Source organism: Ptychodera flava, chromosome 21, assembly GCF_041260155.1.
Source record: "Ptychodera flava strain L36383 chromosome 21, AS_Pfla_20210202, whole genome shotgun sequence".
Classification (NCBI taxonomy): Eukaryota; Metazoa; Hemichordata; class Enteropneusta; family Ptychoderidae; genus Ptychodera; species Ptychodera flava.
The window spans coordinates 8,002,998-8,017,438 of record NC_091948.1 but is presented as its reverse complement, the minus strand read 5'-3'; the positions used below and the strand labels follow the sequence as shown (position 1 = coordinate 8,017,438).

General features: G+C 35.3%; 1 protein-coding gene across 1 annotated transcript in view; it reads left to right on the top strand.

Annotated features, from left to right (window-relative positions):
* Nucleotides 1–51: 51 nt before the first annotated feature.
* LOC139121285 (vacuolar protein sorting-associated protein 45-like) overlaps nt 52–14,441 on the top strand; it is a 15,990-nt gene continuing 1,600 nt past the window's right edge. Inside the window, 16 exon segments of the mRNA XM_070686060.1 lie at nt 52–284; nt 1,411–1,545; nt 1,759–1,819; nt 3,058–3,137; nt 4,081–4,149; nt 4,648–4,785; nt 5,035–5,145; nt 7,406–7,540; nt 8,234–8,300; nt 8,303–8,343; nt 8,615–8,782; nt 9,181–9,339; nt 9,995–10,084; nt 10,087–10,099; nt 13,299–13,422; nt 14,023–14,154. Of these exon segments, the coding sequence (XP_070542161.1) occupies nt 192–284; nt 1,411–1,545; nt 1,759–1,819; nt 3,058–3,137; nt 4,081–4,149; nt 4,648–4,785; nt 5,035–5,145; nt 7,406–7,540; nt 8,234–8,300; nt 8,303–8,343; nt 8,615–8,782; nt 9,181–9,339; nt 9,995–10,084; nt 10,087–10,099; nt 13,299–13,422; nt 14,023–14,154 (1,616 nt within the window). The 5' untranslated portion in view covers nt 52–191.

The following is a 14,441-nucleotide window of genomic DNA, read 5'->3' as shown; positions in this document are numbered from 1 at the left end:
CCGGGCGTTTCTCCTGTTTAGACTTCCTCTACAAGCAATAATTGGAGAAGAGAAGGGTCATAGGTCAACAGACGAACAAGTATGGTTGACATCATCAGCAGAAGACCCTTACGGTTCCAGTAAATTTCCAGTTTACTAATTATATGTCGTAGTATTGAAATATATTTTATTGCGAATATTCTCCCGTTAAGATGAATGTTATACAAGCAGTTAAACAGTACATCGCCAAGATGATAGAGGAGGCAGGGCAAGGAATGAAAGTTCTTTTGATGGACAGAGACACGGTCAGTACTGACAGTAGTTGGTCTCTCAGTCTTTATTTATGTATGACTGAACGCAGAACAATTTTGTAACGCCAGGAACTCAAGGATTTTTTTTTCCTGAAAGATCAGACATGTCGACACTCTGTCTATGCTCTTTATTACCCCATTGCTGCGTTGCATTTCCCTATTCCTACCACTCCCTGTCGCAACAGTGAGTGAGGTTATGCGGCAGTCAATGTCACCCCGGGCCCAACCCTCCCCATCTTGGGACATATTGGGGAGTTGGAAATTAGCCTTATGAAATTTTTCAAATGCCCCAGCCCCCTGTGGCAAGACAATCAGGAAAATCCCCACCTAAAACAAGTTAATTCCCCTCCCCGATGGGTGGGGATTCTTAAATTCTGCCCTTGTCTGTGAAAGAGGCAATTGCCCCACCCCCTAAGGCTTGGGCATAGTTTCATGGCAAACACAGTCTATTCCCTTACATTTGTCCCATATCGCCCAAGGTGGGGTCCCTCGGGGATTACATTGACTGCTGCAGTAGTCCCCCACCCCCAAAATATTGTTTCTGGTCACTGCACGCTTCATTTCAAAACCTGTGCATCATCACTTTTCGGGGGTTTAATACTCATCAGTACAGTTATCTTTGATATCCCTGTTTGCATGTCCAAAAATGCTAAAAAGAAAATGGAAGTATTATGCAGCCAGTGATAAAAGACAACAACTGTTGCATCATTAGTGCCAAACCAACATTGTTAGGAATAAAAAAAAAGGAAAAAAAAAAGAAGACCGCGTTGCCGCATTACTTTCGCTGCATGTCAAGGACCAGAAACAATTTTGTTTTCCTTAAAAGATGTCACAGCCCGGCTACAGTCACTTGTGGTTCAATACATGATGGCCACTATGTGGTATGCATTAGAAAATACCACACAGCGGCCGTCGTGTATCAAACCACAAGCGACTCTGGGCCCAGCAGACTAATAAGATTTCAGGATACTTCACTCCAAAAGCAAGTACACCACTCCTACACCTGTCACAATGTAGTCTATACTGTACATAAATATTGTTTATAATAAGGATTTTCTATCATGATGTTATGAAAACAACTATTGATACTTCTGTAATTTATGTGTTCCGGAAATTTCAGACAAGTTACATCAGTATGGTGTACGCACAGTCAGAAATACTTCAGAAAGAAGTCTACCTGTTTGAAAGAATTGATTCTGCCAACAGAGAGAATATGAAACATTTGAAGTGTATCTGTTTTGTCAGACCAACCAGGGTAAGTCTTCATTATCCCTGCAATATTGAACTGAATAACATAGATTTTGAGCTAGTGCATGATGAAATGCATGAAACTCAATTTAAAATTTTTATGTCATGATTTTATGTCGTTATTCATTTCTCTTTTTTTTTACTGATTTCATCGCACATACAAATTTCAGTTTATATACTACCACACCAATTATGTCTGCACATATTTTATATTTTCCAGGAAAACATCGAGTTACTATGTCAAGAATTGAAAATGCCAAAATATTCACTGTATTTTATATGTAAGTATGTTCTCTGAACTAGATTGCAATTAAGATAGTATGTTCCTGGACACTGAAAGACTTAAACTTTTGCTCAATTGTTCTTCAATGAAACTTTCAACCATTCTCTTACTTAATCATGAATAAAAGTTGGGGATCACATTGCAAAGGTTGTTGCTAGAGAAACAAATTACCTGACATTTACTGATATTTGAAATTCAAAATACCGGCCATCACCGTATTAATTCATATGGTGACGAATAAAGTTGTTGATATTTGAAAAACTAAGACAGTGAAAATCTTTTGTACGCCAAGTGCTGTAAAATGAGCCCCCACAAGTGGTAGATCAGAAAAGAATTGTCAAAATTTAACAAAATTTGTCCTTGAGGTACATTCTCCCATAAATGCAACTGTAGAATGGAAAATAACACAGTGAAATTTGAATGTTATCAAATTACTACTTCTGATCCTAGTTACATTGATGGAGTCTTCCACTATAGAGATACTGTAGTATGGATTAGTCTGTGTAGAGAAAGCCCCTTTGAATGATAGAAGTATCATAGGCAAAATTCACTCGCTAGGGTAGATGGCTTAGTTCCTTTGGTATTCCCATAAAATCCATCACATCAATGAAATATATAATAATTATGCAGAAAGTTGAAGTTCTTGTAATATTAAAATATCAACCATATTCCCTGTATGTACAATCACCATTGATAACAATGGGTTTAGGCCAAACCTTGGTAATTAAAGGGTTAAGGTAGAATGTGCCTCGGGGACAGATATTCGGAATCACAAACTTTTACAGTTCATTTCCGATGGACCACTTGTGGGGATTCATTTTAAAGCTCTTGGTGTAAGAAAACTTTTCACCATATTAGTTTTTCGAAATTCAAAAATTCTGTTTTTCTTCATAGGGTTAACACATGGATGGCAGCCATTTTGAATTTTGAATATCGGCAAATCTTTGAGTGCTTGTTTCTCTAGCACCAAAATTTGCATGGTGACCCCCAATTTTATTCTTGATTTTAAAAGAGAGTGGTTGAAAGATTCCTTGAGGAAAGTTTTTGGAAAATTTTAATGTTTTACTTTTGAGGTGCATACTGCCTTGATCATTTTTTAGGACATCCAACTATTTTATACTAGTAACATTCCTGTACCATCAGTAAAACTGGTAAACCACATGTTGTTTCAGCATAAAATAATGGATCAATAACAGATTAGATACCACTGTAACAATATCATTTCATTTTTCACAGATTTCAGTAATGTTGTGAGTAAGAGTGATGTTAAGGTACTAGCGGAGGCTGATGATCAAGAAGTTGTGAGAGAAGTACAGGTAAAACAATGGACCATTGTAAAACACCTCGAGATTATACACATATTTCTTTGTTTTGTGAACAATTCATGGTTTTGAAAAGCGTTAACCATCAAATGTTACTATATTGGTCACATAAGAAGAATACTTGGGCAAGTCCATTTCATAGTAGAAATCTTGTTATTTTCACGGTACCTTTCATAAAAGTACTGGAGACATCAAGTATACTGTCAACTTGTGATATGCCCACCCTATATTCTACCTTAATTACTGCAATAGGAGCAGAGGTCCTTGATTTATACAAAATATTGTCCAATATTCTGTTGTTTTAAAATACTCCTCTGGTTCACGAATCTTCTATTCTATGTGTATGTGCTACTAGCTGCATGGAATGAATCAACTTTAAAGAGTGCTAATTGCAAATGATATCATTTTTCTGTCATTAATATGCAAAAATAAATATTTGTCCGCATTTTCCACTAGGACAACAAAAGTAAAGCCTCCTAGTGTTACAAGGGATACAAAAATCACACTACTTTATCGCTTAGACCTCATGCTGCAACAACAGTCGTGCATGTAACAATAAAATTTGTCTGAATTTCAAGTCCTAGTGTCCAATGTCGCATGCGTGCAGCTGTATTTGGTAACAAACCTGAAATCGCAATGAGTGCTATTTGACAGTCATTCCCTGAATAGGATTATAAAGTAGACTGTTCCTTCCTCAATTAAAATGTTGGTATTTGATTTTGATAGAATTTAGAAATCTGTTTTTTATAGTGCAACATGCTGAACTACCAATGTTTTACTGCCGTACATTAGTGAAAGTGAATATTCTGCTGTAATAAATCTGACCTCTCCCAGCTTTGAGAAAAGTGTGTTTCATGTATACATGTACATGTATCATGCATATTGTAAGTATGTGGATTGTAAATCTCACAACCTATGTTGTAATTGTTTCTTTCAGGAATTTTATGGAGATTATATTGCTGCTAGTCCACATATGTTCTCATTCAATCTTCTAGGATGTAGCCAGGTGAGAAGATAGATTTCAGTGTCAGACATGAAATGTCCTGGTCCATGACAAAAATACCTCTTTATGGTCTCAAATATTAACAAATCACAAATGAGGGGCAATCTGCAAACAGAATAAAATGCAATGATTGAAATTGAAAACACATGCTCTGCTGGCAGCTTTTTAAAAAATACGGAATTATTATATTCTTTTATTTTAAACGATCCTTTTATTGTAACTGATCGTCAAAACACTGAAACCTGCAATGAATGTAAGTCACCAAGTCACTTTAGTTTCTCAAAATGCTGCCATTATTATTTCAATTCAGTGCGAAATATTGAAAATATAAGATTGCCATTCCCACATGGTACACCATATACCCGTATTTCCATCATATAATGAAACGTATGTTGTAAAAACTATTATTTTATGTGGATCTAAGGTCATCAGTATTTATGAGGGATATTTTACACATAGGGGATTCACTCTCATTTACCACATGGGGCTTTCCCTCAACAGGGTATCAACTGGAGTCCTAATAAACTGAACAGGGTTTGTGCCGGATTAACAGCTGTTCTTTTATCACTCAAAAAATGCCCAATGATCAGATACCAGAACTCATCAGAAATGGCTAAAAGGTTGGCAGAGAATGTCAGGGTAAGTCGAAGTTTGATCACAATTACCTTGTGCCTAGATTTGAGAATTGTGGTCAGTCACAAGTTACAAAGCCCTTACAATATTGTATTTGGTTGGATGTGAATGTACTTAAATTTGTTTGGTCAGGTCACTGCTGACATTTAGTTCTTGTCGTTTACAAGTATTCTACTATAGTAAAAACAACATGTCTTATAATTATGTGTATGGTGTTTTCAAAAACCAACTGAAAAATGATGTTTTTGCTTACAGCAAGTGATATCCAAAGATGCAGGTTTATTTGACTTCAGAAGAACAGATGTGCCACCATTGCTATTGATACTTGACAGACGGGACGACTGTGTAACACCATTCCTTAACCAGGTAGTAATTCAGAGGTCAAGAGGTCAATGACCATTTAAAGCAATGCTATAGCAAGTCAAATCCACTTCAAATGCAGATATTTTGATCTTACTGAGTAATCCAAAAAGTGCTTTGATACCTGACTTAGTTCATGTATCTGCACATATATTAGTATATGGATGATGTGCCAGAGTCTGTTTCAAAGCTCTGTAAAGAAATTAAAACCTTCTAGATTTGTCCTTCTTTCTCAATGAGTGTGTTTCTTTTTCAAATTGTGTGAATTTTACAATGACATCGAAAAAATAAACGGCTAATGTGCAGCATTGAATAAGCTGTGAATCTTACCAATATAATTAAAACAATACTAATAGACTCCCTAAGTCGCTGTGCATAGTGACAATGGACCAATCAGAGATAACGTTATTGGCTGCACATCAGCAGAAAATAAATGCCCCAGGTAATTTTCATTTTTAGCTACTATAGACTATAGTCTATAGAAGCTATTGGGATGGGTATCCGTCCGGCGTCCGTCGTCAGTCTGTATGTATGTATGTATGTCCGTTTGTGAGGCGTCCGTCCACTCAAATATCTTGAGAACCGCAGTACTTACTGATTTGATATTTGTGTAGATGAAAAATATGATTATGAGAAACTATTTTTTTAATTTTTTGATATTGTTGAAAATAGGCAAATTAATGCCAAAAAAGGTGTTTTTGGTAAAAAATCTTCTTCTTCATAACCCCTGGTCAGACAGCTTTGTTATTTGGTATACAGGTCCCTAGGGATAACCCAACTTAGAGTGTTCAAATTGTGATGAAATATGCAAATGTGTATTTTTAAGGAATTTTTTTGTCATTTTTGGTCAAAGTTTGACTTACATTGTATGTAATTCTTGTACTGTATAAACCCTATCAATTCACCCAGAAAAAAATAATTAATATGATTTTAAATAATTGAATTAATTAGGAAATCATCAAAGCCAAAATAATTTTAGTGTGGAATTATCAGAAAGTTAAACTTTTTTTGACAGTTCATAGTGAATTGAGGATTAAAACATGTAAAGGCAACTTTCCTGAATCCCAACTTTGATATATTCTGAACCACCATTTATGTTATCTAAAAGAAATTGCTTATAATAGTTTGTCATGATAGGGTGGTCAAATAAATAGAGATAGAGAAAGTTCTAATTTCCATTTATGGTTGACTTGTAAGGATAAATAAGATACTTTTTGAGGAAAAAAATATAAAAATAAGATTATTGTTGAGTAAAATAAAAAGAGTGGTCAATAAAAGAGTGGTCAAAGTGATAGGGTTTTTATGGTAAAGCTGGGCTGTAAGATTCCTCATGTGCTATTTATAGCAATTATGCAATCTGTGTAAACAGTGCAATGAAAGTGTAACATGATTCCTTATAATGTTTTTGATGACCTTGAACTTCTTAAGTTACAAACATTTGTCTCTTCAGTGTGCTTTCTCTGAGTACATACAGTCTCAACTTATTCAACAGAACTTACTTACAATGTTAATTTGAAAGTTAAAATGTGCTTGGTTAATAGGATGAAAATACTGATATTAAAAGATAACCAGCACAAGATTCTTTATAACCTGACAGATATGCTGTTTTTTTATGACGTAAATCTTGATTTAAGCAAGTCTTGTTTACTTTAATTAGAATGTAATTAACTCTCGTTTATTTGCTATTATAGACTAATATAGTCTGATGAAATATGCAAATCTGTATTTTTACGGAATTTTTTTTCCATTTTTGGTCAGGCCATCCTGAAATGAGCTATCAAAGATATCCACCTTCTTCATCAATACATGTGTCACAAAAGGTTATTCTCTCTGTCAACTGTTGAGTTGCTTGTTTTTTCAAAACCGCTGGTCAGACAGCTTTAATATTTGGTTTACATGTCCCAAGGATGACCGTAGTGAGATAATTTCATACAGTCAGTAAATACTTAATTTTGTATCCATGTCTATAGTAGCTTCAGGGACTTTGGCCCTATGTTAGATTAAATTCTAATGTGTTGCTAAATATTTTGTCGAGATTGTGTTATTGGTGATATATGAAAAGTGTCGAAACATTGTCCTTGAGACCTGGCTAGTCCTTCCACAGCAGCCCTGTTGTGTAAAACTCATGCTATCATGTCATACAGATGTTGACCTATCTACTTCAATTCCTGTCTGAGCAGGTTCACTTTCACCATTGATAACTATGGGCTTGTGGCCAATTATGGCCGTGAAAGTGTTAATGATGATTTTTTTACCTGTTCTCCAGTGGACCTACCAGGCTATGGTTCATGAACTACTCGGAATCAAAAACAACAGGATAGATTTGTCGGGAGTTCCTGGAATAAGCCGAGACTTGCAAGAAGTTGTGCTGTCATCTGAACATGATGAATTCTACGCTAATGTAAGTAAGAGTTAACCGGAGCATGTATACTTCAAATGGGTGAAATTGTGAATTAGACTATTGAGTATGCATGCATGTAACATCTCTCTAGTACGTCTCTACATTCAAAATCTGTAAGTTTCAGAGCAGAGAGTGAAACTTATGAACAAACACAAAGACAATGTGAAGCCCACCTATCTATTCCACCTAAATTACATCGTCCAGATGTCCTATAGAAGAAACTTTCATGATTCACTATGTGGAGAAACACATGACACATGGCCACTGGAAAATATGTTTCTGTCCTCCTACCATGTGAAAATCTCCATAACAAAGCTTTCATTTCCATAGTTCCCATGACAGTTATACTGGTAGAAATGTATGGATATATGCTTATGGATAATCTCTTGTCCAGATAGACTCAATGGTGATAGTGTACTGATTGAGCAAAACCTATGGATTGGACAATATGCCAGTTTGACTTAGGAATGACAGTGTAGAAACAGAACTGTAGATTCTCTATGTAAGGCTGTTTGTTGTAATAAGATAACAGAAAATCTTCCGCCACCAATGACATAAAGACAATAATAATTTATATTGATATCAGTGCAAAAGTCCTTGTAATTTGTTCTTTTATTATTATTGTTCAAGAAACTTAATTTCATTTTGATCAATGGACTGCAGCTTTATTGTAATTTTTGTGTCCTGTTACAGAATATGTACATGAATTTTGGAGAAATTGGATCCAACATCAAGGAACTCATGGATGACTTCCAGAAGAAAACCCAGAGTTCAAAGAAAATGAATCTATTTCTGATATGAAGGTATAAACTATGGTTCAGTTTTAACTTTTACGCAAATATTCATTAGCAATTGTAATATCAAATAAAACAAGCTGATTAAAAGTTCATTGAAAAACTGAAGCTTTTGTAATATTAGCAATTGAGAGTTGATATCTTAATCACTATAACTAGCAAATGAGTTTGTATGCTGATTCTTTTCAGTAAGAAGAGCGCTAGCTTTGCACATATGTACACTGGACTCATGTTTTAATCAGGACAGTAAAATGTAATTGCCTTGTGTTCATGATTCCAGGCTTTTGTCGAGAACTACCCACAGTTCAAGAAAATGTCCGGCACAGTTGCTAAGCATGTGACCGTGGTTGGTGAACTCTCTCGACTGGTCAGTGCCAAAAATTTACTGGAAGTGTCTGAATGTGAACAAGAACTAGCTTGTCAAAGTGACCATTCAGAAGCACTGAGGGTAAGACCTTTGACCTAGACTATTTTTCAGAGATATGATCAATACTGGAGAATATACATTGGGTGACAAGATTTTTTACGGTTAATGTCCAAGTATTACTGGTGACCCTCTTTACATCTTCTACTCTCTGTGTATATTGTCTCTTCATTCTTTGCCATTTCATTCCAAAACTGTTATTTCTAAATTTCTGTTTTTGTCATGGGATGTGAGTATTTTATACTTCTCCATGGAAATACTTATGATAAAAGCAGCATGTCTATTGATCTGTCGATTGATAGATTCAATTATTTTATGTACTTATTATTGTTAGAATAAAAAAAAACGTTGAGTATTTAGTTACCGAATTTCACTCAATTTACCTGCTGACTGTGTGTAAGTGTAACTTTTCTTCTTCACAGAAAATCAAGAGTTTACTTGGAAATGAGAGAGTCTCTGAGTTTGATGCATTCCGTTTAGTTGCACTGTATGCCCTTCACTATGAGAGACACAGTAACAATGACATGGCAGCACTCAATGAGGCCATGCTCAGACGTGGTGTCAATGAGAAATATAGGAGGGTAAGTCACCGTGTACAATGAGGCCAACATAACAAATACTTTTTTAACTAGCAGAGTGTTTACATCGTGAATGCATTTGTTAAATGTCATCCTTGTTCACTGTTAGATTTTACAGTGACACAACAATTGTGTCAAATACCATGACAACTCTCAAGTTCTCGGCCAAGTTCTTCTCTCACACAAGTTGGTTCAACACATGTTGGAAAAACCTCAACACAATCACTTTCTGTCCTCATATTTTGTCATAATGCTATGCAATTTTCATTGAGAATGTGTTCAGAATTTTTGTGACCGTGTGACTATTAGCAAAAGACTTTTTATGAAAAGAGATTCACTTAATCACAGCAAATTATGCTCATAACAATGTCTTTACTCAAAATGATAAAATGTACTCTTTCTTGTATTCTTATTAGTTTTACAATTTTTACCTTTTATCTAAATAGTCCGTCTCTCAATCTTGTCAGGTGCACAATCAATCTTTTAAACAGTATTTAAACAGTATAATCTGTTGTTGCAATATACATACAGTCAGCCATAATTGATATTGTAAAGACCATCTCCCTGAGAGAAAGTCCCTAGAAGGAGAAAGAAATGAAAACTACAGAGTTTATGCCTTTCTCAACACATGAACTTATTTTTTCCTCTGACCTTACAGATGATCAGGCAGCTATTAGAGTATGGTGGTACCAAGGCTAGAGGTAGTGATTTGTTCGGTCAGAAGAACCCAATATCTCAAGCCAGAAATTTTTCAAGGGTCTTAGGTAAAATCACAGGGCACAGGGGGCAACCTTATTGGCAAGATGTGTGTGATCGTTCTTTCACTTTTTGTGTGTGCTTGTACTATATGTCTAATTTGAACATTTTCATAGATAATAAGTCTTTGGTTCTGTTTCCCCACAAGTCAAATATACCACATTGAAATTTACAGAATACTTGGATCACTCCGTATTCCTAACAGCATTCCCTAAAAAGAATTACCCCAGTCAAACAAATAGGCAGTCCTTCTATAATTCTGCATATACTGCAGTTTAGTGTTTACCTTTTAGCTCCGCTGTCAGCGACGCGGAGCTTATCAAATAGGTTGATTATCCGTCGTCGTCCGTCGTCCGTCGTCCGTCGTCGTCGTCCGTCGTCCGTCGTCGTCCGTCAACAATTGCCTTCTCCTCTGAAACCACAAGTCCAATTGCTTTGAAATTTTATATGCAGTTCACTTGGGGTGACCTCACTTCAGTTTGTTCAAATCATGGTGAAATTTGCATATTTGTATTTTTGGGGCATTTTTTGGTGTTTTTGGTAAAAAAATCTTCTTCTCTGAAACCGCTTGTCCGATTGCTTTGAAGTTTGATATGCAGTTTGCTTAGGGTGACTTAAATCAGATTTGTTCAAATGGTGGTGAAATTTGCATATTTGTATTTTTAAGGCAATTTTTGTCATTTTTGGTAAAAAATCTTTAAAAATCTTCTTCTTCAAAACTACTGGTCAGATAGCTTTTATATTTGGTACATATGTCCCTAGGGATGATCTATTTCAGATTTGTTCAAATTGTGCAGAAATATGCAAATTTGCATTTTTAAGGCAATTTTTGCCATTTTTGGTCAAAAAATGTTTTCTCAAAAAGTACTGGTCTGATAGATTTGAAATTTGGTATACAGGTTTCTATAGATGAACTAAGTAATATATATTGAATTTCTGATGAAATCTGTAATTTTGTATTTTTGGGGCAATTTTTGCCAGTTTTGGTCAAAAAATGTGTATTTCCAAAACTACTTATCTGATAGCTTTGAAATTTGGTATAGAGGTTTCTACATGATACTAAATGATATTTATTGAAATAATGATGAAATCTGCAATTTTGTAATTTTGGGGCAATTTTTGCCATTTTTGGTCAAACAATGTGTTTCTCAAAAAGTACTGGTCTGATAGCTTTGAAATTTGGTATACAGGTTTCTACAGATAAGCTTAGTAATATATATTGAATTTCTGATGAAATCTGTAATTTTGTATTTTTGGGCAATTTTTGCCATTTTTGGTCAAAAAATGTGTATTTCCAAAACTACTTATCTGATAGCTTTGAAATTTGGTATACAGGTTTCCATAGATGAACTAAATGATATTTATGGAAATAATGATGACATCTGCAATTTTGAATTTTGGGGGCAATTTTTCCCATTTTTGGTCAAAAAATACGTTTCTCAAAAAGTACTGGTCTAACAGCTTTGAAATTTGGTATACAGGTTTCTATATATGAACTAAGTGTGATATTTTGAAATTATGATGAAATCTGCAATTTTTATTTTTGGGGCAATTGTTGCCATTTTTGGTCAGAATATTTTATTCTCAAAAAACTACTCATCAGATAGCTTTGGTTGACATGTTCTTAGGGATGATCGGATGTGATATATTCAAAGTATGATGAAATCTTCAATTTTGTATTTTTGCAGCTTATTTTAGCCACTTTTTTCTGGCCACTGCATTGAGTTATCAAAGATTTCCACCTTCTTCATCAACATGTGTCAAAAATAGTTATTCTGTACATAAACACAGCGGAGCTATATCGGCCGCTAGGTCGCTTGTCCTTATAATTGGAAGCTTGATCACATGTAAATTACTTCTGTGCTAGGCGGGCGAACATTGCCTTGCCCTCATATTGACCCCATCAGAGGATAATGTTAATCTGTCCGAAAAACTAACTGTAGTATCTGGCTGCAATGATGGCAAGTTGATGTAATTCTCTGGAAAATGTTAACAGATGACAAAACGTTTATTAAAAGCATCTTGCTGTGATGTTTAGAAATGGATTAGGTTAACAGCAAGGGCCAGTATTGACAATGATCTTATTGCCCCTTGTGGTAAAGATATGTGTGATAACGCTATATCAGATTTTTAATCAAGCATGTTGAAAACCCATTCCAATGCTCTAATCACAAAATAGAATTTTGGCTGGCAACCAGGTAAAGTTTCCCTTCCAGGTCAGTTCCCACCTCAGAGGTCATTAGGTCACAATACAAAGTAGATAATGTCTGAAAGAGCAGTGTATTTTTTACCAATTATGTAGATAAGAATCGGTTGCCATTGACAACAACTCAGCCCACACCTATTGTGACTCTAATCATACTGCCTTTGATTGGCTGAGTACATAAATCAGTTTGAAGTCCCAGAAGTTTTGTGGCTCAGATTTCGAGGTTTTATGCAGTTGCATGCCATGCCTTGTGGACCTTAGATCATGAGGGCAAATTGCATGACAACACAAATGAGTATAAGATCACCAGACTTGGCCACAGGACTAACAGATTTAACCCTTGTTCTGATCCAACAATCAATTAAATGGCAATGTACTCTGGTACAATGATGGAGATAAGAAATGGTCGCTGATAACACTGTTTACGTCTCTGCCAATTTTGAACTATTTCCACTGCCTGTACATATACTGCATGAGCAAATCAGTGGCTTTGAAGTCCAGGACCTCAAAACGTATGCTGGACATGTAGATTTGTCTAGCAGACCAATCTATATGCTTATGGTAAACAAATGCTTTTCCTTAAAGGATAGGGACTGGCTTGTTGAACTTCAATTATTATGCAGAAATGCAAATACACATTAAATTTTGACAGAATACGGTTTGACTCCTATAGGATCATGGAACATTCTGTTCTCACAAGAAATTTATAACTTCAATAAATATTGGACCATTTTGTAGACATATTTGAGGCATATTTTCAATTTATTTGATTTTAATTGGTTTGGTCTGAGTGGAATGTAGCAAATTTGTATTTGTATGCAAGACAGGAATGAAAAGCTCAAATCATGATTTCTATAGCACAATCTTTTAAATACTTTTTTCTGGAGGGAAGGAAGGAATGGGTTTGTGATCAAGTGTTGAAAGTTTCATTTGCTTTTCGTGTCATTTTGTTATCATAACCTCCCACAGTTGTTTATATTATTGAATGTTTTATCCCAACAGGGAGTTGAAAACATTTACACACAACACACTCCCCTACTGCAAGAAATCTTAGATCTGCTGATCAAAGGCAAATTAAAAGAATCCAGTTATCCATACGTAGGAACCAGTCAGCTCAGAGACAGGTAAGAAATGCTATTCACTTCCATTCTTTCTGTCAGCCTCCCTCCATATCAATGGCTATAGAAAGCTCTATTTTAGTCGATGAACCTTGAAATTTGTTACCTTTAAATTCACTGACCGAGTTATATTTTGAGTGTGATTGATACACAGATTTGTAATTAATATTAGCCAAAGAGAGAGATTCATCTCTCAAAAGCATCCAATGGCATGTAGTGTTATTCTTTTGCTTGCCTAGAATCACTCTTTGCAAGAACAGATCTCATCTGGTTTTGGCAATAGTAATTTGAACATATTTTTATTCACCCCATGTCAGTCTGGTAATGATCAGTGGAGATGCCATACACCTTCCTTCACTGCCAACAAGAACAGCAAATTATAAGCAAAGGTGGAAACATCAGCATCTCTGTATCTGATTTTAATCAGATTTGATTTGGCTACCATTATTTTCATGTTTTTGTTCAGAATGTTAAATTACAGTGCCATTATGAAAAGGTGCTAGAAGGAAGAGTGTTTTTTTGGACCTTTTGTTCTATAAATTGAAAATATCCGTCTGTTCAGTTTAATCTCATCCGTTGTTGGTTTGTTTGTTTACTTCAAAACAGACCACAAGACATCATTGTATTTATTGTTGGAGGTGCCACCTACGAAGAGGCATTTGCAGTGTATAACATCAATAAATCTGTACCTGGTGTGCGTGTAGTACTGGGCGGGACTACCATACACAACAGTAGCAGGTAGGATATGTCACCAGGGCTTATATCACAGTATCAGAATAGGCAAGGTATAAACATGGTGCAAAGAAGGTGCAACAACCACGGGCAATAGTAAGAAGTTGAAAATACATAACCAGCTTACACAGAATTATAGATGAATTTACAAGTTGCAAGATGATGAGCTCCTGATGTATAAAAAATAATAGATTTGGACTGCATGTAATCAACATAATAGCAAATAAACATGAAAATTATCAACAGTTCTATCATAATGAAAACTTACAAGTTTCAAATTAACTTTTCACTGA